This window comes from Actinia tenebrosa, unplaced genomic scaffold (genome assembly GCF_029948245.1).
Source record: "Actinia tenebrosa isolate PJP-AT-01 unplaced genomic scaffold, QUT_ActTen_1.0 PGA_scaffold1__47_contigs__length_23844297, whole genome shotgun sequence".
In the NCBI taxonomy this organism is placed as follows: Eukaryota; Metazoa; Cnidaria; class Anthozoa; order Actiniaria; family Actiniidae; genus Actinia; species Actinia tenebrosa.
Window position 1 is genome coordinate 20,484,369 of NW_028292578.1, and position 22,360 is coordinate 20,506,728.

General features: G+C 36.0%; 4 protein-coding genes across 7 annotated transcripts; 3 read left to right on the plus strand and 1 right to left on the minus strand.

Annotated features, from left to right (window-relative positions):
* The first annotated feature begins 4,357 nt into the window (after positions 1–4,357).
* Positions 4,358–10,074, plus strand: LOC116288939 (uncharacterized). Of its 2 annotated transcripts, none has more exons than XM_089032914.1 (2): positions 4,358–4,713; positions 8,153–10,074. In XM_089032914.1, exons 1-2 carry the CDS (start codon positions 4,533–4,535, stop codon positions 8,704–8,706), a joined length of 735 nt encoding a protein of 244 aa, XP_088889040.1. In that variant the 5' UTR covers positions 4,358–4,532; the 3' UTR covers positions 8,707–10,074. The 2 variants fall into 2 exon arrangements, with proteins under 2 accessions (XP_088889040.1, XP_031551666.1); XM_031695806.2 differs by having other exon boundaries at positions 4,367–4,713; positions 8,150–10,074.
* Positions 10,075–12,116: 2,042 nt separating this feature from the next.
* LOC116288938 (2-iminobutanoate/2-iminopropanoate deaminase) lies at positions 12,117–15,825 on the minus strand. 2 transcript variants are annotated; one of them, XM_031695805.2, is made up of 7 exons: positions 15,534–15,825; positions 14,392–14,452; positions 13,672–13,716; positions 13,453–13,507; positions 13,277–13,345; positions 13,083–13,138; positions 12,117–12,273 (listed from the first exon to the last, which is right to left on the minus strand). In XM_031695805.2, the coding sequence occupies exons 1-7, from the start codon at positions 15,620–15,622 to the stop codon at positions 12,217–12,219; spliced, it is 432 nt and encodes a 143-aa protein (XP_031551665.1). In that variant the 5' UTR covers positions 15,623–15,825; the 3' UTR covers positions 12,117–12,216. The 2 variants fall into 2 exon arrangements, with proteins under 2 accessions (XP_031551665.1, XP_031551664.1); XM_031695804.2 differs by lacking the exon at positions 15,534–15,825 and adding an exon at positions 15,120–15,267.
* An 838-nt stretch (positions 15,826–16,663) lies between these two features.
* Positions 16,664–20,274, plus strand: LOC116288930 (uncharacterized). Of its 2 annotated transcripts, XM_031695796.2 has the most exons (7): positions 16,664–17,171; positions 17,856–17,984; positions 18,135–18,281; positions 18,464–18,765; positions 18,887–19,037; positions 19,272–19,328; positions 19,554–20,273. In XM_031695796.2, exons 1-7 carry the CDS (start codon positions 16,716–16,718, stop codon positions 19,623–19,625), a joined length of 1,314 nt encoding a protein of 437 aa, XP_031551656.1. In that variant the 5' UTR covers positions 16,664–16,715; the 3' UTR covers positions 19,626–20,273. The 2 variants fall into 2 exon arrangements, with proteins under 2 accessions (XP_031551656.1, XP_031551657.1); XM_031695797.2 differs by lacking the exon at positions 19,272–19,328 and having other exon boundaries at positions 19,554–20,274.
* A 194-nt stretch (positions 20,275–20,468) lies between these two features.
* Positions 20,469–22,041, plus strand: LOC116288943 (iron-sulfur cluster assembly factor IBA57, mitochondrial). Its single transcript, XM_031695809.2, has 2 exons — positions 20,469–21,180; positions 21,540–22,041. The coding sequence occupies exons 1-2, from the start codon at positions 20,469–20,471 to the stop codon at positions 21,845–21,847; spliced, it is 1,020 nt and encodes a 339-aa protein (XP_031551669.1). The 3' UTR covers positions 21,848–22,041.
* Positions 22,042–22,360: the final 319 nt, after the last annotated feature.

Genomic DNA, 22,360 nt, shown 5'->3' on the forward strand with positions numbered 1-22,360 from the left:
CAAAGTTTGTGGTTTTATAAGGACTTGACTCATAAAAGACCCTTTGAGAGAGAAAGAGAGGTGACGTTATCTTCCGTTGTCACGTGTGAATGCAAAATCTCTTGTTGTCGTCTTCGTCCGTACGAGTCGTTGTTGCTGTTATTGTTGTTTAGAATTAAAAAAATATATTTATAAAGAACTACGACATGGCACATCAAAGCTTGACAGTTCGAAGATTCTCGGAACAAAATCTCACAATCTTAACACGTGGTCACGTGACCTGTGCAATTACTAATTGTTATCAGGACGTTTGCATGATGGCGTCATTTGCTACCACTACCAATTAAGATGCTTCGCGAATTTCCTTTCTTATTTAAATTTGTATTCCCTCATGAGAATAGTAAGACAATTAGTGCTAATTAACTGAACAAAAGAAAGTGTGCAAAGGATTCTGGTCGTTGTAGTTAATAACACCATTGTGTCTTTTGACGTTATCTTTACCAACGAAGTCCAACCTAGATTATACGTACTCACTATTTTTTTTTGGTTTTTAAATAACTTATAGTTTTGATGATTTCAATATCACTAGCAATTTGAATTAACAATTTGTTTTATTATGGCCGCTTGAGTAAACCTGATTACAGATCTGTAATCCTTTTGGATTCTGCGCATTCTTAGTTTTTATATCAAGCGGGTGCCCCAGGCCGTAGGAAGAACGTGACTCCATAGGTAACCAACTAAACCTTAATTTCCTGAATCCTTGCCTGAATCAGAATCAAGCAGAGAGGCTATAGGACGTTATCACCGCAGAAATGGCTCCAGTTTAAAGCACTAAGCGGTCGACCAATATCTTCGTTCCTCCATATTTTTCTAGATTTATATTTAACAAAAATAAACAGTGACGACTTTGAGCCGAATCACATCAGATTCTTAGTGTATTTTAATTTTTCTGTTTCCATAGTTGTTTGGGGGCTTTTCTACATATTCCCTCCGGAGCCAAAAGGAGCGAAAACAATATTGATCTAATGATAACGGTTTACATAAAAACCCCAAGGACTATATTGGTACTCTTGTGCGCTGTTGTTGTTTGTGCGTACGGCGAGCGTACTACCGGTGAGAAATATAATCGAATCCCGGTGGGGGGGGGGGGGGGGTACTCCCATATATGGACTATACGGGGATGATCCGCTGAACAGGGTATGGTTTTTCGAGCTTCTTGTCATAAACAGGGTATGCAATTTCACTCAAGTTCCAAATTTTTTCCTGAGTTTCCTGTCATATTCAGGGTTTCTACTTTCGAATTGACCGAAACTGGTTACTATGGTCTTCAAAAAGCGATACGTGAGCTGGCATGATAATTGAAACAGGAACTCAGTGCAATAAATTATACCTTTTGTCATAAACAGGGTCTACGAATTTGAGTTTTTTTGTCATAAACAGGGTGACCCCTTTCAGAATCCCAGCGGAACACCCCTACCCAAATCCTAGCGGAGTACCCCCCCGGGAATCGAACAAAGAAGAAGAATGAAATACCGAAAAAGTAGACACATTATAAAAATATGCAATGCAAAGAAACGTCTTAGAAACAAAACTGGTTAAAACCAGGTAATCTGGTAACCGATATAGCGCTTAATTAACATGGATTGAAGTGCAATTAAGAAGCAAAATAAGTCACCCAGGCAATGAAATGTGTTACTGAAGATGAAATGCCTCAAACTCTCCAGGAATCAGCTCTGCGTTAACTACTTACATGAGCAAATTAATAATAACATATACGACTGCTGAATATCCAGATTTAATACTTCTGAACGTAAGATCCGACTTCACGCATAATGCAAAATTTAGAAGGAAAAACATTAAGTGTACAGAGCAAAAACTCAAACCAAGATTGGCGCGCAATACCCCAAAATAAAAGCTGTAATTTAGAAGTTCCTATGAAAACCTGTTTCTATGAGAATAAATGTTTTTTTGTTTTTTTTGTTTTTTTGTTTTTGTTTTTGTTTTGTTTTGTTTTGTTTGTTTTGTTTGTTTTTTTTGTTTTTTTTTTTTTTGTTATTCAAGAAATTAAAGTTCAAAAAAGTGTGTTATCAGATTATCGCGGAACCAGCGGAACAATACCAGACAAGTTAATACGTTTTAATCTAAAACACACGTCTAAGAGATCAGTAATCCGAGCGCGAGGTGCTAATGGTACGGATCTGTTGCCTGGGAAACAGGATTCCTTGGTTTTGGAATAGAATATGAATATGAGTGGCAAAATACGGCTGCCGTCTTGAGACAGATGTTCACAGCCTGATCCACCGCTTCTGGTTTGAACTGTGCGATGATAACTGGATGATGTTTGAGATGATGATCATTCATGAACTCGGCTTGGTGTTAAATCTGGATCAAGACAAATCATCCCAATATGCCTTAAAAACTAAATATCATTAATCATCATTATCATCTGTTCATCATCATCATATCCATCATTCTGGTCTGCATCATGCATAAAGCGACTAAAGTATCACCCCTCCCTTCCCCCACCCCACCCCAGATGGTAATCTAATGTATAGTAGACACCCACACCCCCTCCTTGTCAGGTGCCTAGTACTCCAATAGCTTCATGATGCCTATTAGACCAGTACACGTACGACTGGAGGGACGCAAGGTACTTCAAAGATTAGGAAGCCGTGAAATGACACGGCACGGTCACGGCACGAAATTTAGAAGATCCATTGAACCAATCACAGTGCTCGAGACAACTGTTTAGTCAATGATAATACTTGCGGTACACCACACACGGCACAGGTTCAGTTACGTAATTTTTTTCAGCATGCCTTACTGGATTTGGTCGCCAACTTTTCTCACCTCTGACATCTTGTCTTTGTGTCAACCATTTCCTGTACCGAATCTATATGCTCTCTTGACAGGACTTACAGACACCTGCTACTCACGTAGATCACGTGCGCAAACGCAAATTAAGCCCAACCCCTTCGCGCGCGTGTAGTATTTTTCATCCCCGCTCCGTCTCCCCCTCGCCTCAGGTCTCCTAAAGAAGTAAATCCTTAAGGGCTATGCTTCGCGCGCTTCCCTTGCTTTGTGACATGTTCCCGGCCGTGACTTTTTAACATGGAGGCGGGGATTGGGAGAAGAGGTGGCAGAAAATGTTTGGTAACAGACCATTCCGCCAACGCTTCTTCGTGCCAGAAGGCGCATGTTAGGGTTGCAATCATTACGAGTTTTTGAAAGACTGTTATGGACGCTTAGATTAGCTTACATGAAGTCTCAATTAAGAGAATTCTGAAAGAAGGGGCTGATCGCGCGCGCTTTAGACTCTCTCTTGCTTTCTTTTTACGATGGTGAACAAAACTGACGAGAAATGGTATCAGTCCAGATCCAATCGCGAATTTCAAAAGCTATACTCTAAAAATACAACTCTACGTGCGCAGTACAAGTGGTGATGCTTTCAAAGCTTTTCATTCTTGAGTTAAACCAACAAAGCACGGAAAAAACCTGCTATTGCTTTAATTAAGTGGAGAAAAGGGCTCGTAAAGAGGCGAAAATGGATAAAGATCTTAAAGCAATTAGTCTAAACGAAAAGGATGATCGAAAATGTATTTATAACTGATTGATAGACGCACGGGTCAGCACAAGTTACTCCAGTCGTAAAACATAAGTATCAGTGGAACACTAGACGCTAATAATCAACAGAAAAAACGAAATTCATCCCAAATGATGAGGGATTCCGGCTATTTCATGATTCATCCTTTCATTTTACTAAGCCTTCATTTCCCAATTAAGTTTTTATTGATGACGAGTGGATATTTTGTTATCCACCTATTTCTAGTTATATTTTGCTATGTTCTCAGTAAAATTAGAATTCGAAGTATTTACTTAAAAATACAACATCTGCGCTAGTTTTAGTGCAAATGTTCTGTCCTAGTTGGACGTGACGTGTCCTAGCAACGCGTTCTTTCAGTCTCAACCCACTTCCATTCTCCCTCGGGCGAGACAGGGGATTCTAGAATGACGTCAAGGACCTAGTTAATGCTCTAGACAACGTTTATTTGTCTTGTGTTAAAAAAACACTGGTAAACTGACAAATGACATGATAAATAAAAGAATAATTATGTGGTTTTCTAGATATTCAGTTATCACGATAGCTGTTACTGGAGAAGGTATTAGGGTTTACTGGGGTCACCACTTTGAAATCATTTATAGCTAAAATGATCCGGCTAAGTGAATCCATAAAAACTCTTTGCTGCTCTTCGCTGCTTATAGCCCACTTAGCGTATTTTCCTTGATGCTATTGACACCTGAATAGGCAATAATTACTTGGGTCTACATCAAAGTGATCGAAATGACATTGGTGGCCTAGCAACGGCTATAAACAGTAACAAACACTAAGGTCAAAGGCGGGCTGTGCAGGAAACAGTGGAACACATGACACTAAATCCCTCGGTCGCCGAGTCCTGAACACCAAGACTTCGAGTCCTCCTAAGCGAATTAAACGTATAATCAAAGCGATCATCTACGAGTATTCTCTAACGGTCATAGCGTAGTTAAATACCATGGGATGCACTGCAAGCAGTCAGTCCAGGACGATAGCACAGTCTCCGCCAGTACAAACCGCAAACGCTGTCAATTCTTCACCGAAGAACGATCCAGCTCCTGCTGATGTCAACCCTAAACAAGACAATCAAGTCCAACCATTAACGGCCAGTAGTCCTCCTGAGGAGCCGGCCAAACCAGGTAATATACTCCACATATACCTCATTTTTGAAATTGCTATGTAACTAATTATCACCAGTTACGAAGCTGTTTGTGAATGAAGTTTGAGAGTTCCCTGAGGGCTTCTCTACGATGCTTCTCAGTAATTAACGTATCAACTTTCGTCGTTATTGTTCCCCAGTTCGCGGGTGATTCAGTACTACTTAGATTACGATTTAGATGAATAGTACAAAAAAACAAACAGTCAACTATAAGCTTCAATATCTTGTTCTTTTGCTTCTATAAGGCGGTAGAGTTAACGCGCTCCGTGTTGCCAAAGTACATTTTTTGGACATATTTATAGCTAGCAGCTTTATCTTCGAAGCCGGTATTCGATTTCTTTCCAAGATGACAAAATTGGATTTTCATCCCAACTGTGTCGATGAAGATTACTCAAGGGTAATCTGGGTAGGCGCGAGTCGTATAATTACGAATTAAAATCTCGCTTTTTAATTTGCTGATAAATTCTAAATTGATGGTTTTTTTGTCTTGTCAGATCTCAATTCCCAAGCGTCTTTTTAATATCCAAAATTTGTCCGACGAACGCTATGACACCGTTTTACTTTTTTTTGTTTACAGCTCGTAAAATGTTACTAATAAAACAATACATGCTTCGATTCAGCAGTCAAAATAACTCAAACTTAAATATAAGTCAAAATACAAGCACTATTGAATGAATTGTGCTAAAAAAATTGCAAATAAAAAACTGATAAACGAAGCGATACCAGTTCTGATGCGCGCGAGACAGAAACTAAAGGTAAAAAATATATCATTCATGAATATAAATCAAGAATATAAACGAAAAAGCTGTCTTCAATCCTTTTCTTAAATCAATAGAACATTTTAAATTTATTCTAGTTTCATTGCAATTTGATATTTGTCCAAATAAAAGTCCTTGTACTTAGGTCTCAGGGTAGTTGCTAAGAGATCGATGCGATCTAACTTTAACAGATATTTTTTGGAAGGTCTTTTTAAAAAATTCAATGAAATTTTTTGTAAAAATTTCCAGGTTTGAATAAGTATATCGCGAAATTTTTGCATTTTGCTAATATATTTTTTAGTACGTTACATTGCCAGAGCTTTGACATTTCCCGAGAATTGTTAACATACCAAAGAGCCAATAAAGTTTGTTTATTAGTTTAAATAATAAAGAAAGATCTTTGGAGCAGGTTTGAACTTTGGCTAAATTCACCGAAAAAAATGTCTACTTTTTGTCTTTTTATCTACTTGTCCGGTTTTTTTTTTGTTTGTTTGTTTGTTTGTTTCTCTGCCGCCTTTTTTTGTTTTTTTGTTTTGTTGGTTTTTTTTTGTTGTTTTTTTGTTGTTGTTTTTTTTTTGTTTGTTTTTTGTTTTTGTTTTTTTGTTTGTTTTTGTTTCGTTTTGTTTTTTGGGACTGTGTTTTTGTTCCGTCTTGGTGATTAATTCTTTCGTTTATGTGCAGTTATTATTTTATTATTTGTTTCTTTTAATTTTTCTTAGTTTACATCTTGCTAGTTTGCGATAAATTCCAGAAGAAGAAGAATAAAATATAGAACATTTTGAATCATTACTTTGGTAAACGTTTTCGTTGAAACTAATCACGAGAAAAACAAGACCAAAAAGAACACTGAAATAATGGCGAAAGAAAACTTGGAAGGCGAAACGGAAAACAAATCGGAACAATTGAACGAGAGAATGAATCAGAGATAGTGAATAGGAGTCGGCTAATGAACGAAAATGTTAATCTTGACAAGTTTATGTAAACAAGTGAGTACCGTGAAAGTCTCACTTCATATCAGGAATCAGGCAGAGAGAAAATAAAATGCAGCTGATATGAAAAAGTGACGCAGAAATAACACCTCTGCTTTGCAAATTTTCTTGCTTCTTATTCGCTAACATTTTTTTTAGATCAGCTGGATGCTTTTTGAATAAATGAACGAGGAAAACATGATCATAAATGAGTGAATGAATATTAACAAATACAGTATAAATAAAAGAGGAATAAAATTGACTCGTTATTCGACTAACTGACCAAGAGAATAAAACTGGCAGAAGAAAATAAGTAAAAACTTCGATAAATGAATGAACCTTCATGATTAAAAAACGGATAGATAAAAAATCAATTATGACAAATAGACGAAAAAAACTAAATTATTAACGATGATAACCACCTAAAAATAATCAGTCTAGCAATACACTGTTTCCAAAGTAATCGACATTTTTTACAAAAACTAATTGAGAAGTTGGTCTAAATTTGAAAACCGCACTTCAAACAAGTATAACGAAATTTTCTTTTAAAATCGCTTAAGTCAACTTCTTTGTCTTCTATTTCGATTCTGTCACTGCGAGAATGAAAACCAACACACTGTCGAACATAAAGAAGAAAGACGGCTTTCAATTTTGACCTTTTTTTCTTCTACTTCCTCTAAAATTTCCATTGTTTATCAGCCTTCAATTGCTGATCGTTTGTTGTTTTTTTTTGGCAAAAAAACCCCTGAAAAACAAGCTGGAGGGTTTTCATATCGGTGAGTCGTTCTCATAGTAAGTGTCATAGTAAGTTAAATAGACGTCACATTTTAGGTCATCTTTGGCACATAAGTACAGTTTTGTTTGTTTTTTAGAGTCATATTTTTGGTTGGCCGAAAAACACTTAGGAAAAGTCCACAAAAGTAACAAATGAAAGCGAGAGAATTAATCTTTGTACTGTTTACGTACAGGACCATGACGATGAGAAAAATTAAAAATTCACTTCGCACTCGGTTCTATTTTTTTTCTTTTTTCCATTTCTGGCTTCTTTTTGGGGGGTTTTATTTTCATATCGCGACAGAATATTTCACCTTCTGATTGAACAAAAACAACTGCTGTTTCAGTCACTTGTTCGCGAGCAATTATTTTTCTTCAATTTTTAATGAAACACTCCTATGAAATCAATAACTAATCACCGCCGGGGAATTTACTTTCAGATAAGTAGGTATTATTTATGGAATGATAGCCTAACGAAGCAATCCCAGTTCATTAGCTCAGTGTTCAAGTTCCAATTTCGAAAAGTGGTGGCTGGTCGTACTCCGCCATTACCTACGAAAGCCATTTTAGTGTCACTTTATTTGCCGATACCCGTTGCAATTTTTCTCTCTTTCAAACTAATTTTCATTTCAGTTTGTTCTTGTCAAGTTTATTCGCACACTTTCAAAATTTTGCAGAAAGGAGTTTTTTACTAGTAATTTCCTGCAACTTTTTTGTCGTCCCAGGACGGTGCATCCACTGGTAATTGCGAACTGCTGAAGATATACACTGTAATTTCCTCTTGAACTGGCAAAGCAATCAAAAATCTAAAATTTCGTTGCGAGCGCGAGAGGGAAAAAATTCGTTTATCTTCAACTTTGAGTTTTGTAGTTTTTGAGGGGACTGAACTTTTTAAAAATTTTAATTCATTTTACAGCAGAGCAGCCTTCTACTAGTGTCGATGCAGTAGACGGAGGAACAAAGGATACAGAACCAGAATCAAGAGAAGAACCATTGGGTGAGGAATCGAAAGACGTTCACCAGGAACCAATCAAAGAGGAACCTGCCAAAGAGGAAGAAAAACCAGAAGAAACTCCAGCAACTGTGGAAAATGCCGAAGGAACTCAAACTGAGGTATCAGAACCTCCAAAAGAAGAAGAAAAACCTGTAGAGGAAACTAAGCAGCCAGAAGTGGAAACCGCTGGAGTTGATACTCCAAAACCGGCGGAAGAAACTGCGCCAAATAAGGAAGAAAATGAAGTAGAAAATGAAAAAACAGAAACCACAGACAAAGCAGAGGAAGCAGAGGTGAAACAAGAGGAAGGCAAACCAGAAGAGGTTAAAAATGAAGAGGAAAAGCCACAAGAGGAAAAACCAGAAGCATTGAGCGAAGAGAAGCAAGATGATGAAGCTGCCGAAAAAACGAATGAGGAAGAAAAACCTTCAGAAGGAACTGAAGAAGTAAAACCAGAAAATGAAACGACAGAAAGCTAAGAGCAGAGAACGGATTTTTCTGTAGATATGAAATGATTTTGACTAAATCATCTATTTCTACGCGCGCAACTTTATAGTCAAGTTTCGCATTCGATGCATACTGCTGTTTTTGAAGACCACAGACTCATTTGTACAGGTTTAGCGCGCAACCTTGAGCGCTTTTTCTCCTTGGTCGGTTAATAGTACTATCTTTGAACAAATACCGGCAATAGTATAGCGATAGACGCCTTTTTTGGGATGATACACTACACACTTTGTGCTCCATATATCGCATCTAGAAAACACTATGTTTCCAACCTTCAAAGATCACGTGTGTTCAGTTCTCAATTTGTCGATACAGAATCAAGCTCGATTCACGATTCACTTAAAATTCTTTGTAGCTAGATCTGAACTCGATTTAATATTTCTTTGAATATAATTTAGTATTACTTTTACACAAGAAGAAAGAGGTGATAGAAAGAGTGTCGAGGGGACTAAATATCACTAAAAAGGCCTATCTTTAGTAAAATTTGATATTATTTTCTACGAACAGATATATCCCTTGTAAATTTTTAAAACGTGCACCAGAAAAACAACTAACACAGTTGTTGGTAGAAAAGGATGAAAGGATAAGAAGAGAGAATAGTGGGGAAATACTATCCGAAAGCCAACTTTTCTTTTATACAGTGTTTTCATTTTCTAGAAGCCACTTCAGTGTTCTAAATACCAACGAGAAGCCAATGAAGTGCTTCATTGAGACTCGGCCACTGAACATTAATAATCTTTTATCAGTTATTTTAAATTGGTAAACAGAAAATTAATTATCATAGGTGGAAAGAGCAGGTTAAAATCAGTAAAACGATGAAATTTAAAGTAAGTTGAAAACTCGTAAAGATATGAAATTTTAAAAATCGGAATTTCGTGCGAAAGCATTCGTTGTTAGGCAAAAGATATTTTCATACGAAACTCACACTTTTCAAAAATCATATCTTTGCGACGTTTTTCCTTCAAACTTTTCATTTTTTCTAATCTTAACATATTCTTTCCAGCTATGCTAATCATTTTTCTGTTTTACCAAGTGAAAAATAACTGATAAAAGATCGTTGTTAGTTTTATATTTTACTTTAAGCTTCGAATGAGAAGCCATTTCAGAGTTTCAGCTATGCTGATCTAATGTTCATGTATGTCATTGGAAATAAGCAAATGTTAAGTTTATCAATCTTATTAGAAAGAACTAATCTGAATTATCTATAATTTTATATATTTGTCAATGTACAGAAAAAAAATTAAGAAATGTTGATTATCAATGAATTTAAATCTAAAATTATCCAATATGAAAAAACCTAATGAATTCTTGAAATATAATTGCTAATAAAGTTCAAAAACAGATGACATTGTGTTTGCTCTACTCACGTGATGCATTTTTTCTAATATTTATGCATGGCAGCATCAGCCTCGTGTCCATGCAGCTATGCAAAAAAATATTAAAACAGGCTCATTCTCTACTTTCACATCCCCATAATACTTTGCGTCTTTGTGGGGTAACCAGAGGGTAAAAACACGCTTATTTTGCTGAAGGCTGATCAGACAATGTTGACAATACCTCGTTTGGTATCCAAAAATAAAATGAAGTAAAAAACGGAAAAAGATAGAAGCTTGAAGACGTTTAAGGTAAATTTTAAACATTTTTTCATAAGTCAATACATTTTCTGTAAGACCAAAACTCTTGATGATCTGTACACGCAAAAATAACTTGGAATAAACTGATAATCAGTATTGTACAGATAAAAGCAGGTATAGTATAAATTCAATTAAGAAACCTTTTAATTTGGGACAGGTTTTTGATTGGTTACCCCCCAAAGATGCAAGGCATTATGGGGATGTAGAGAATTGCAACATCAATTCCTGGATTTTACCCAGCTGATAGAAGTCTTTGAATTTCATCATCTGCTCCAAATGGTGGTCAAACACTGACCATCGTGCTACAGCCAAAAAAAAATATTGACAACTTGTGTTTAAGCTGATGGGGTTTCCACACGAAAAAAGGAAGCGGTGTCAAGTGAAACCCAGCAATCAGGTTCATGGTAATAATTGATGCCGTAAAGGTTCAATTCTAATAGAACTTTGTTGATAATTAATGAGCTGCATGAAAGTGAGGCTAAGGATGATATGCCTAAATATTCAGAAATGTTCATCCATCTATTTTCTCTCTTCTCTCCTTTTATTCAGGATTTAGAAAAAATATTGTTTTCAATCTAATATCATATCTGTTTATATTCTATGCCCTTACAAGGGTACAGGACACTAATGCACAACAGTGTCATAATCTACTTAACTTCTTTTCTCTTGGTGGTACATATTCTTGAACCTACACAATATCAATGACAGAAAAAAAATGCACTGGCATCAGAAAAACTCTTTGTTAATTCGCCATCGTTTTTGTTTATTTGTTTTACATTTTTTTTGCTTGTTTTCATCTTTTCTCTATCTCTTTTCTCTCTCTCTCTCTCTCTAATTGGCTGTTTTTCTCTCTTTAGTGTTGTTTTTCTGAAAATCATATTTGGATCTCTGTAATAATTTTTCTGGGCATTATTGTACACACACATTCCTCTCCTTGCATTTTCCTTGGTTGGAGCAGTGGCATAGTAAATTCCCATCTCCCCCTCCCCCGTCTATTTTATGACCAAGACCTCACTACACCCCTGGCTAATTGAAGATATCAACTATATATAATTTCTCTAAAACTAATCACCGGTCTGTGATAATGAATCAATGAAAGTAACGAATTATGAGTTCTTGATTATGGATCCTGAAATATGCTAAGCAAAAAGGTAGATAACGACTAGTTTTGGAACTAGCTTGGACTGCGTCGGTGTTTTTTAGTTGAAACAAATGTGTTGTAGTAGATAATTTTATCACCGTAGGTACAAAAGATAATAGACTGACGTTTCGGACGTTAGTCTTTCGTCGGAGTCAAGTTTACGAATTGGACATCTGGCTTCTTTTGAAAACCGTTTAGCTTATGAAGTGATCATATGTTTCCTACAATTTCAATTAATCTCTGAGTCACTATCCTTTCTATTACAAAGTATGTCAAAAAACCATAGTAGTAATTCAAGTAATCTTAGTTCCACACAACAGTTTTGAAGGACAGTTTTGAAGATTTGATGAGTTGACGATACATATCATGGGAACTAAGTGCACACACTAGTAAAATGATAATACATTAGAATTCCACCCCAAAATCAGAGCCAGTAAGGCATCAGTATGACAATGGTGGGATGGGTGTCGTAGGCTAATGGTATGCTGTTAGGCAACACCCTACCAACAATGATCTGGTGTTAAATAAATTATTATCTAGTATTTAGGCTGGCAATAAAGCTTAATGTTAAAAGTCTATTGCCTCATAAAATAAAATAAACAAATTGATGTAAAGAATAGGATCAAATCTTTATTTGAGTCTTATTTGTGTTATAGTTTAAGGTAAAATACTGCTACAAATGTATCAAAAAACCCAGGAGAATGGATCTCTTATTCATCCTTTACCTCTCCAACTATGGCAATGGCCTCGATTTCTACTTTTCCTCCCTAGAAAAACAAGAAAACAGAAATGTTATGATATTTAGAAACTACCACATGTGTGATGGCTAGATTGTGTATAAAACCCTGGCTAAACAAGGAAGCATGTTTCCAAAAATATGTTTACTGTGTCCCTGTTCCCAGTACGTTTCCCAGTTTAGCCATGCTCAAAGCTATGTGTAACAAATATTGCTTCCAAGAAACCAAATGTTTCTGCAGTATGGCAGAAACATTTCATGTTCCTGTGCCACAATGGAAACAATGTTATACTTGTTTTCCAATGTTTCCTGACAGATTAGCCACCTTTGGAAACAAATAAAATATATTTCTGTATATATGTTTCTTTATGTTTCTGTATTTATGGGCTTAAGATATATCATATATTGGAGCAGGGGGTAGAATGTCTAGTAGGGTTGCTAGTGCCTCAACCTATGGATATCTTGTATAACCCTGTGTATCTGAGCAAGGATGAATAACTCACAGTAATTGGTTAGAATGGGTATAAGAGTTAAGATAGCATGGCACTAGAATGCAGGGCTAGGAGGGCAGGTGCAATCACATGGACATTGATTTCGTGTATCTAACTGTGTTTATTTTTGCGAGGATGAATGACTCACAGTTGGTTAGTGTGGTTATAAGAGTTAAGATAGCATGGCACTAGAATGCAGAATTAGGGGCGCAGGTGCAATCACATGGAAGTTTGTTACTGACTCACAGTTGATTATTCACCATTTTGAATAACAGTTTTAGGTAAGATATAATAAGTATCAAAAGGAAGTGTTACATCAAAATTTCTCCTTCTCAGCCCCAACACGCACCTTTGGCAGATTTGCAACTTGGTAGGCAGCTCTTGCTGGTTGCTTCTCAGTGAAAACTAAAAGCACAGAACATGGGAGTTAGCAGGTTTCTCTGCAAACGGCCTATTTAGAAGTTAGGTTTCTCACCTATTTTGGCATCTAATCTAAGCAATAAATAAAGCAAATTTGAAAAACTTTGATCAAAATATACTCACAAGTTTTATACACTTCATTGACAGCTTGAAAGTCGTTGATGTTACCCAGCAATACAGTAGTTTTAACAACTGAAAAAAGACGAAGCATTAGTTCCAAGTAAGCCAAAAACTATTTCTCCTTAAGGGTGGGGTGACAGCAAAAATTGTTACACAAGTTTTATTTTTATTAACCATACCTTTATTAAAAGCAGAGCCACCAGCTTCAAGAATGTGCCCCATGTTCGTTAGAGCCTACACATAAAAAATCATCATCACTTTCACTATTTCACAATACTCTCCTCAGACCCTCCTCACCCTTTTTATAAGGACTCTCTTGGTAAACTGAATCTTTGAAATTTTTTTTAAATGGTATACTCATTCAATTCTGGTTATCGAGGACTATCGTAGTACCATACCTGTTTTGCTTGGCTAGCAGCATCATCAGACACCAGCTCCATAGTCTATAATGAGTAAAAATGAAATACAATACTAAGCATTATTTATTATTAGTGAAGTTTTCGTATGACTGTGAAAAGCTCAGTGCCGTAAGCATGATGTGCTGTGACCATGATACTTTCTAGAATTTTAATTGGCTGATTTTTTTCACCCGCAATATGATTGGTCTAAAAGTGCCGTGATCTTGATGTGACCGTGTCCGAGCCGTGTTTATGCCATGTTCCGGGTATTTGATTGGATGGAGAGTAAATTCTCGAGCAATGTGATTTGTCTGTCGTATCCCTGGCTGTGTCACAACCGTGTTCGTGCTGTGAACTTTTCACAGTCATACGAAAACTGCACTATTATTATATTATCATTATAAGAACTATTATCAAAATTAATGTCCTCAGACAATAGTGAACCCTTTGCAGCAGTTTTTCCCAGTGGAATTGAAATCTTATCCCACAAACAACTACACAGTATCTGTTTTAAAAAGGATAGTAAATCTGGTCTATTGAAACAATTTATAATCAATTTTTTACGATCAGAGTTTCAAATTCTGAGATATTCTAGATAATTTATTAAGCTTGTGGGACATAGCAACGGTAACTAATTTTTTTCTCCCAGTCGTCCCTATGGCTTACTCAATCTTGAGAGGCAGATAAACATTTTTTCCACTCTCTTTAAAATTTTGTTACCTTTGGGTCCATTCCAAGCTGACCTGAGATGTACATCGTCTTGTCTGCGATGACAGCTTGGCTGTAAGACAATGATTTCAATGACAGATGTCAACCAATTTGCTTCATAATTAAAATATTTTGGGGAATAGCATAGGGTTAAGACTGCCACCTAGTTGCCTCGGCATGGTGGTTCAAAAGATCATGTAAAATTGCAGAACCATCTCATTTAGAGACATTACACAGAGGACCACAAGTTTACCCCCCCCTCCCCACCCCACACACACACACCTCCCCCCCCCCCCCCCCCACCCACATGGCTTCCAGCAATAAATCCAAGCATCATGATTGGATGGTCAAGGCTTGCTTTCTTTTTGATTGATGCAAAAGGAAAGTTACTTGAGAGTCTCAGTTTGTTAAAGAAATCTACACTCATCCAAACAAACGTGACTATTGTACAAAGACTTGTGCATGAAGCTAGCCTAGGGTGTAAAAAGCATTACAACAAAAAAACGAAAATCCTTATAAAAGAGGACCCATCGTCGATATTGAAGTAAAAAAAAATGCGTTCTGTCCACGGAGTAAGAGCAAAGCAAGCAGACGAGACTCATGCTTGACTGCACTCTCCTCACGGCGCCAAGTCATAAAGTGCTCGAGTTTATAGCTCTCTTTTTTATATGTTCTACCTTCTACGCACCCCATTAGTTACTAACATACAGCAGAACGGCTTAAATCGAAACTCCATATACCTGTAGACTCCAGGAAGCGGACGGATACCTTTTGGAGTATCGACAATTTTACGTACGGTAGCCATCTTTGGTGCAACGTTTGAACAAGAAGCAAAACGTGTCACCCTTGTAAGCTTACACTTCGTGACCTTATCTGCGTTACTTGTTCCGAAGACCATGTATTTCGTTTTCTTTATGAACATTTCCACTACCAAGAGCCTTACTTCTAAATTTAGCTTTCTAAAAATTCATATTTTTAACCTGTTTTGAACGTTATAAACTAAATTTGATATTCATCCAACTTTCATCCCACAAAAACCAAATATTTCATAAGCTAAGAGCAGTTTAAAGTTGACGTTCAATATTCTTAGTATTCCAGCTAATATTGTAAGAACTCTATGGATTGTTCTAAGGTTTAAGGTTTCGAATAAATACCTGTAAGCTCCAATAGCTCCAGGAGCTTTAGAAGTGCTGACAAGTTTTCTTATTGTGGCAGCCATTGCTAATTTTGGAAAAAGACGCATTGGTAAAATTTGGTAACCCAAAATCACGTGGAAAGTTGATAATATTATGTGACTGTTGTTGTGTGACGTTTAGTCACGCTTTGTAAAAGGCTTTGTGCAAGAACAAATTTCTTCCAAGTTAGAATAAGATTGGAATTTTCTGGCCTTTTTATATGGTTGGGAATTAAAGATTCTTTGCGTGACAGATTTTCGTCTGTGCGGTCAAAAGCTTTGCATGAATGATCTATCACTGTCTCACCCCAGACTGCCTCAGCATTACTTTTGATAAGGGATTGGGAAAGGTTCAACATTTTTTTGAAGAAGTAGAATTTAGAAGACAAGAAAAAGTAGAAACGAAAAAAGTAAATAGAAGAGAAGAGAGAAGAGAGAAGGAAAGGAAAGGAAAAGGGAAGAGAAGAGAAAAAATAAAGAAAAATTTCCCCCTCATGAAAAGAAGATTAAAGAGTAGCGAAGAAAAATAAAGAAAAAAAGATGAAACAGTAATAATAATGACAAAGAATTCTGTGACAGATAAATTTTAAGAGAAACTAATTCCTAGCCAGAAATCTCAGAAAACTTTATTTATAATTAGTGAAAATTGATATTTTGGAGATCATTCATCAATGAGTCATTCATATTCATGAATAGATTAGATAAAAGAAATATTAATTTAAAAAAAGCCTATCATATACAAAAATCTCTTGAATTTAAAATATACGATGAGGTTGAAGTATCAAGTGTGCCTCTCGACTTAAATCAACCCTTACCACAGGCAGACCAACATGAAAAGTTTGATAAGCTAAAAAATACTTTCTTTTCGAAATTCAAAGTTTAAAAATAATTGTTAGACCAAAATCTAAAAGAATTTTGTTCTCATAATAAACTTGAGAAAAAAGAAATCTCATTTAAAATAGTTTTTTCCCCTATTGGCTGTATCCTCGTGGGTACTCCAGTCAGGGGTAAAAATTTATCTAGAGGAGGGGATGGCTAGTAAAGATTTAACCTGGTTCCTGATTGGTTGAAAAGAATACGGTGGTGTTTTCGAAAATTGTATGCAGTTCATATTTCGCAGCGAGTGAATCTGATGATGAACGAGATCTAAAACAATACTACCATGGTTAAGAAAGTAAAATACACTCAGCTGAAAGCTAAGGAGAACTGGCTACTGCATACGACATCACATCGCAAAAAACTCAAGGGCAAAAGTCGAGTTTCTTGTCCTAAAAGTTTATCTCGTGATACAACTGCAGTCTCTCGTCTTCGCGTTGAACCATCTAAGAAAAGAAATTTTTTAAGCTTTTTTCTTGACATCGGATTAATCTCACGCCTTGGAAACGATACTATAGAACAAAAAGAAGTATATGATTTAAGTCAAGCACGAAAATGGAGGATTTTTCGATTGAATTTAGTGAACATTCCTGGAGTGAAAATGGCGTCTAATGCTGTGAGGAATGGAGCTCATTGTGTACGGTATTGTGTTGAAAAAACATGCAATAGCATTGATGTTTTTAGAGATTCACTCAATGAAGGAGTAAAAAACAGCTTCCGAGGCATCGAATTTTGCAAAGAGGTTTGTTTGTAAACATATCGTTTAATTGATGAAATTTATAATATTTATTTATCGTTGGCCATAGAACGCCCAGGGCCAAAGGCCACAACGACCGTTTGGCAAAATTATTTAAGTTGCTTAAAGGGCCTTGCTTAAATGAGTTTGGAATCTCAGTAACTAAGACAAAAAAATTCAAATATCTGGTTCCCAAGCGTTTGTCATAAATTCATAACGTTATAAGGGAACAGACATAGAAAAAATATCCAACCCCCCCCCCCCCCCCCAACAAACACAGGAGGTTGGATTCCCAAGGGGTGGGGAGGGCAAGGCCTACTTAAGATGCCATTTGTTATATAATCCATATGGCTGCAGTGAAGGCAGAAGAATTATTTGTCCTTTTCTTTGTATGGGAGGGGATATGGGTATGATATGTATATATGATCACCCATTGGCTTGACGGTCACAAGCTATTGGCTGCGCAAACCATAGCTGCTTCATTCGCAAGGTAACATAGTGGCAGGGGCAGTTTCAGTGCTGATGGGGTGGGTGCCTAGTCACCCTCAATATTGCACATATAAAAAAATATATTTTTAACTGAAAACATTTATTCCAATAAACATTCATTTAGTTTAGCCTTTCAGTCTTAATTCAAGGGTTTTTCAACAGATTCCATTGATTTCAATCAAATTGTTAATTTGTTTATAGAAATTGAAGCAGACCACTGCATTTATGTTCCCTTGTCAAACATTCAAGAGAAAGTTCGATGAGCTGAATGATAGAATCAGCGACCTTGAGATGGAAATCAAGAAAATAAAGACCCTATCAAATTCCCAGGTTTGTTACACAATAATTTAATATGTATTTGGGCTAAACAAATCTTGTAAGCAATTCAGTAATTCTATCTCGTTTAGATCATAATTATTAAATTAACTATTAATTAATTTTGAAATTTCGTCTAAATTTATTATTTTTTCTTTATTATAGGTTCAATGTCAAAATTGCCAAAGTGGTGAAGGAACTTGCAAAACATTGGTGCCAAATACAACACACATTCCCCTTCCACCAGCACCACCACTGCCACCACCTCCTCCCCCACCACCAACTTTTGTTCTTCCACTGAATAAGAATCAAGTAAGTCATAAACCCTCCTCTCAACAAGATTGTGAAGTATGTAACACCCAATAAATGTTTAGTCCTCCCTACTTGCCATCATACCTCAGCTTGTCATTCATCATTGCTTCAAGTGTTGATGGAAAACTTATAATGGTAGCTGTTTAGTAATTTTGCAATTTATTGATTGTTCTTTTTAACAGAAAATAAATGCCATAAAATCCAGCTCTAACACAAAAGAAATTGAAAAATCCCAGGTTATATCTCTGGATGACATCAAGTCAATAAAGCTAAGGAAAATTTCTGACAGGAAAAACAGTGCTAAATGTAGAACACCTCAAGAAAAGCCAGATTTGTCAAGAAAACCTTTGAGGGAAATTTCCAATGATGACAGAACGAGTATGAGTGCAAAGAAAATGGATGGCAAACCATTGGTGACGCTGAAGGATTTACAGGCAATAAAGCTTAAGAAAAAGGCTGTAGACAAGGACGAATTCACATTTAAGTAAGGATTTAATTTATGAATATATGATAAAAGTAATTATACTTATATCCCATAGTTATCTGTCCACCACTTATATACTGGGTTCTTCTGGAAGGGTTTAAGCATTGTTATGGATTGTTAGATCTCCAGGGAACATGTTGACTTTGCGCAGCAGCCTCCGGAAGGTGAACATAAAGAGAAGCCCTGGCGGCACCCCATTAGACAGGACTGTACAAGACACAGGTACTGGACTGACACCTATTATGACCAGGGCTCTCCAGAAGAAATTTAAGGTATTATTTTATTTATATGTTTAACATCTGTTACATAATATATATAGTTTGAGATTTCTTTGATATTTTCAGGACTCCCATCATAATAAAAAAAATACTGTAACTACAAATCTATACTTGGTAGTTTATTATAATTGATAATAAGTTAATAATTATACCAATAATAAATATCTACTTTAATTCATTACTTTTAATTGCTTTTCTAATCATAAAGCTTAATTCGCATGATTTCAGCTTGCTAATGCTTCTATCTCTCCTGATGATTCACCTCCAACAAGAAGAAAAAAGAAGGTAAAATAACCCAAATTTAAGTGAAATTCAATAAGACTAAAACTTGGGGGGATTAGACTTCAAAATTAGCATCCCTGGTTGGTATCATTTCGATGAACAATAATTTTAAAACTCTTTTAACTTAAATAGAAAAATAAGATACACTGATAACCAAATTACATAATTCAAAACTGAACGAGAAATCTATTTGAACGTTATTTATTGTTTCTTTTTTCTCTCTTTCAGCTATTTACTCTTTCACCACTAAATTCAACACCTTCTCCTTTCTCCACAATCAGTCCTCTTTCAATAAGATGAGAACAATCAGTCCTCTTTCAGTGAAATAAAACAGTACTTGTCATAGCCACTTGATCTAAACGTCAGATTTAAAATGCATTATTGCTATTTTCAAAATAATTATGCAAACTCAATAGGTGCAAGTTGCCCATTGGATTATGGTTTTTCGCTGCCAGCAGTCAAAATTTAAAAGGTACCAACTATTATTTTTGATTGACAGAAGTGAAAAATCAAAATTCAGTGCGTGCAGTTTGCAACTACTGAGTTTGCAAAAAATATTTATAAAAAACATGGAAGATTGGTGAGTTCAAAATTATGGCTGACGTCACTAGCAGAAATAATGTCCTTTGTTCCCATTATACCATCATCTCGAAAACAAGCCATACTTAAAAGAAATATTATAGAAGGATATGATAATAAGCATTTGAAACAGTATTTTAGGAAATGTGATCAGGAATGGTAAAGACATCAAGCGAAATAGAAGGGCAATTTAAATGTGAAGATGAGAGGATCTGGCTATTATCACAACTGTTTTGGATTAATCATTTATTGTAAATCATGCATAAGGCAATAAGGTTACTATGAATACCAAATTATTACTTTGAAAGCATGCAACATTTCAAATATTAAATGAATAATTGTAAATAATCTCAGAAAATATTAATTTTAATTATTTTTTAAAAATTGTTCTTCTTCGTAGCAAAATAAGAGATTTTATTAGATTAATGTTCAAATTAATGCAATCAATATTTTTGTTAAAATTTTAAATTATATTTCCAAGTTTCTTCATTCAGTAAATAAAATTCTTCAAAATGAAGATAAATAGTTGGGGTTCCTGTGTTATGAGGTTGAGTAAAATTCAAAATGGCGGCGCGGGGTGTAAAATTTAACATTGCAAATTTACCACGATTTACGAGAGTAAATCATCAGCTTTTCTTCAGAAGAACTGCTCATAACCTATCTGGGGATAGTCTCAAATATTGCCAACTTGAAAAAAGGAGTTTAATTCGCGTCCATGGTGCAGACTCTGTAAGACTTCTTCAAGGACTTGTGACTAATAGTGTGGAACTTTTCCACCAAGACGGCTCTCTCAAAACAATGTACAGTATGTTCTTGAACGCCCAGGGGCGAGTTCTATACGATGCAATGCTATACAAGGATAAAACAAACTCTGGGAACCCGTGTTTTCTCGTGGAATGTGACAAAAATACCCTTCCCGGCTTGTTGAAGTTGATGACATTCTACAAACTTCGCTCAAAAGTTGACATTTCTCGCGTAGCAGATATTGTACCTTGGGTAATATTTAATGAAAAGTCTTCAGATACTACTAATTTAGACGTAAAAATGGATTCTAATTTGATAAGTTTTGGACGAGACCCGAGAATAAAGGAGCTAGGTTGGAGGTTACTGCTGACAGGGGGGTGCAAGCCTTCAGACTTGTTGGATGGTATTCATGGGGTCAATGAGAGCAGCTATGATATCTACAGAGTTAAGCTGGGTGTCTGTGAAGGAGCTAGCGAAATACAGCCAGGAACAGCTCTTCCTCTTGAGTATAACTTGGATTACATCAATGGAGGTAATAACTATAATCCCAGAGGGAATAATGCTAGAGGAAATGTTTTATGTTGATAGTTCTTTCAGCTAATATAAGTTTTCCAAGTATGCTGACATGCTCGTTCTTTTCTGAGTTCCATAAATAGGATGCATTTTAGTCTAGCTTGGGTTCGAACGACACAATATAAGGCATGTTGAACAAAAGATGTTTGTACTGAAGCTAGACCATGTTCACAATCTCAGAAAGGTCTATGCTTACGTGGATTAGAGAATCCATTTGGCAAACTGACCGAGATGGTTGGTTTACCTGTTGTATAGAAAATGAAGAAGGAAAAATAACCATTCTCTAAAGTAAACTAATGTTTTTTCAATTCATTTCAGTGTCATTTCAAAAAGGCTGTTACATTGGACAAGAGCTAACAGCGAGAACTCACCATACAGGAGTGATAAGAAAACGAGTCATGCCTTTCAAGTTTGCTCCAGTAGAAGAAGTTATCAAGCTAGAACAAGACATGGCTATTAAGACATCATCTGGTAAGACATCAGGGAAGCTGTGTGTAGTGTATAAAGGGTGTGGCTTGGCAGTAATGAGGATTGCAATGCTCAATAATAACAAGCATTATGTTAAAGACAATGAGGGCAATGATGTAGAGATTCACCCTTATGTTCCAAAATGGTGGCCAGAGTGACCAGAACACAGGTCCTTAAAAAAATTGTAGTGTTTGCATCATTCTTTCTGTTCAGGTGCTTCCACTCTTGATTCAATAGCCCTTTCATTTTTGCTTTGCATGTCAGACAAAAATGCCAGAAACTCTGTAAAACCCTAGAATTTCAAAAGCTGCCATTGGCTATTTAGCCCTTGCAATAAAGAATGACAATCTTTGAGAGTGGACAAAAATAATAGGAGTAACTATCCAGGAGTAACACTCAGAATTCAAATTTGGGCATTGCATGGGCATTTCATTCCAAATAGCTAGATTTTTGAAAAGATTTCCCAAAGTGTTGCATTTTGTTAAGCTTGCACATTAAGAACAACATAATCTGGAGTCTTTGATGGGCTTCCTATGGTCAGTAGATAACCACAGGGATACTAAACACAAGGAAAGAAGAAAAGGAGACACCTGCAAATAAAGATTTAACAACAGGGGGAGGGGGAATGAATTATTTTTCAAAACCTTTATGCAATTCAAGACAAACATCAT

Bases quoted from the DNA above. Each gene is read 5' to 3' on its own strand.
- LOC116288939 (XM_031695806.2), top strand. From the start codon at position 4,533: ATGGGATGCACTGCAAGCAGTCAGTCCAGGACGATAGCACAGTCTCCG. The intron at 4,714-8,149 runs GTAATATACTCC...TTCATTTTACAG, and splicing joins TGAGGAGCCGGCCAAACCAG to CAGAGCAGCCTTCTACTAGT.
- LOC116288943 (XM_031695809.2), top strand. From the start codon at position 20,469: ATGGCGGCGCGGGGTGTAAAATTTAACATTGCAAATTTACCACGATTT. The intron at 21,181-21,539 runs GTAATAACTATA...AATTCATTTCAG, and splicing joins CTTGGATTACATCAATGGAG to TGTCATTTCAAAAAGGCTGT.
- LOC116288930 (XM_031695796.2), top strand. From the start codon at position 16,716: ATGGTTAAGAAAGTAAAATACACTCAGCTGAAAGCTAAGGAGAACTGG. The intron at 18,766-18,886 runs GTAAGGATTTAA...ATGGATTGTTAG, and splicing joins AAGGACGAATTCACATTTAA to ATCTCCAGGGAACATGTTGA. The intron at 19,329-19,553 runs GTAAAATAACCC...TCTCTCTTTCAG, and splicing joins CAACAAGAAGAAAAAAGAAG to CTATTTACTCTTTCACCACT.
- LOC116288938 (XM_031695805.2), bottom strand. From the start codon at position 15,622: ATGCGTCTTTTTCCAAAATTAGCAATGGCTGCCACAATAAGAAAACTT. The intron at 14,453-15,533 runs GTATTTATTCGA...ATTGTCTTACAG, and splicing joins GGAGCTATTGGAGCTTACAG to CCAAGCTGTCATCGCAGACA. The intron at 13,717-14,391 runs GTAACAAAATTT...TACTCATTATAG, and splicing joins AGCTTGGAATGGACCCAAAG to ACTATGGAGCTGGTGTCTGA.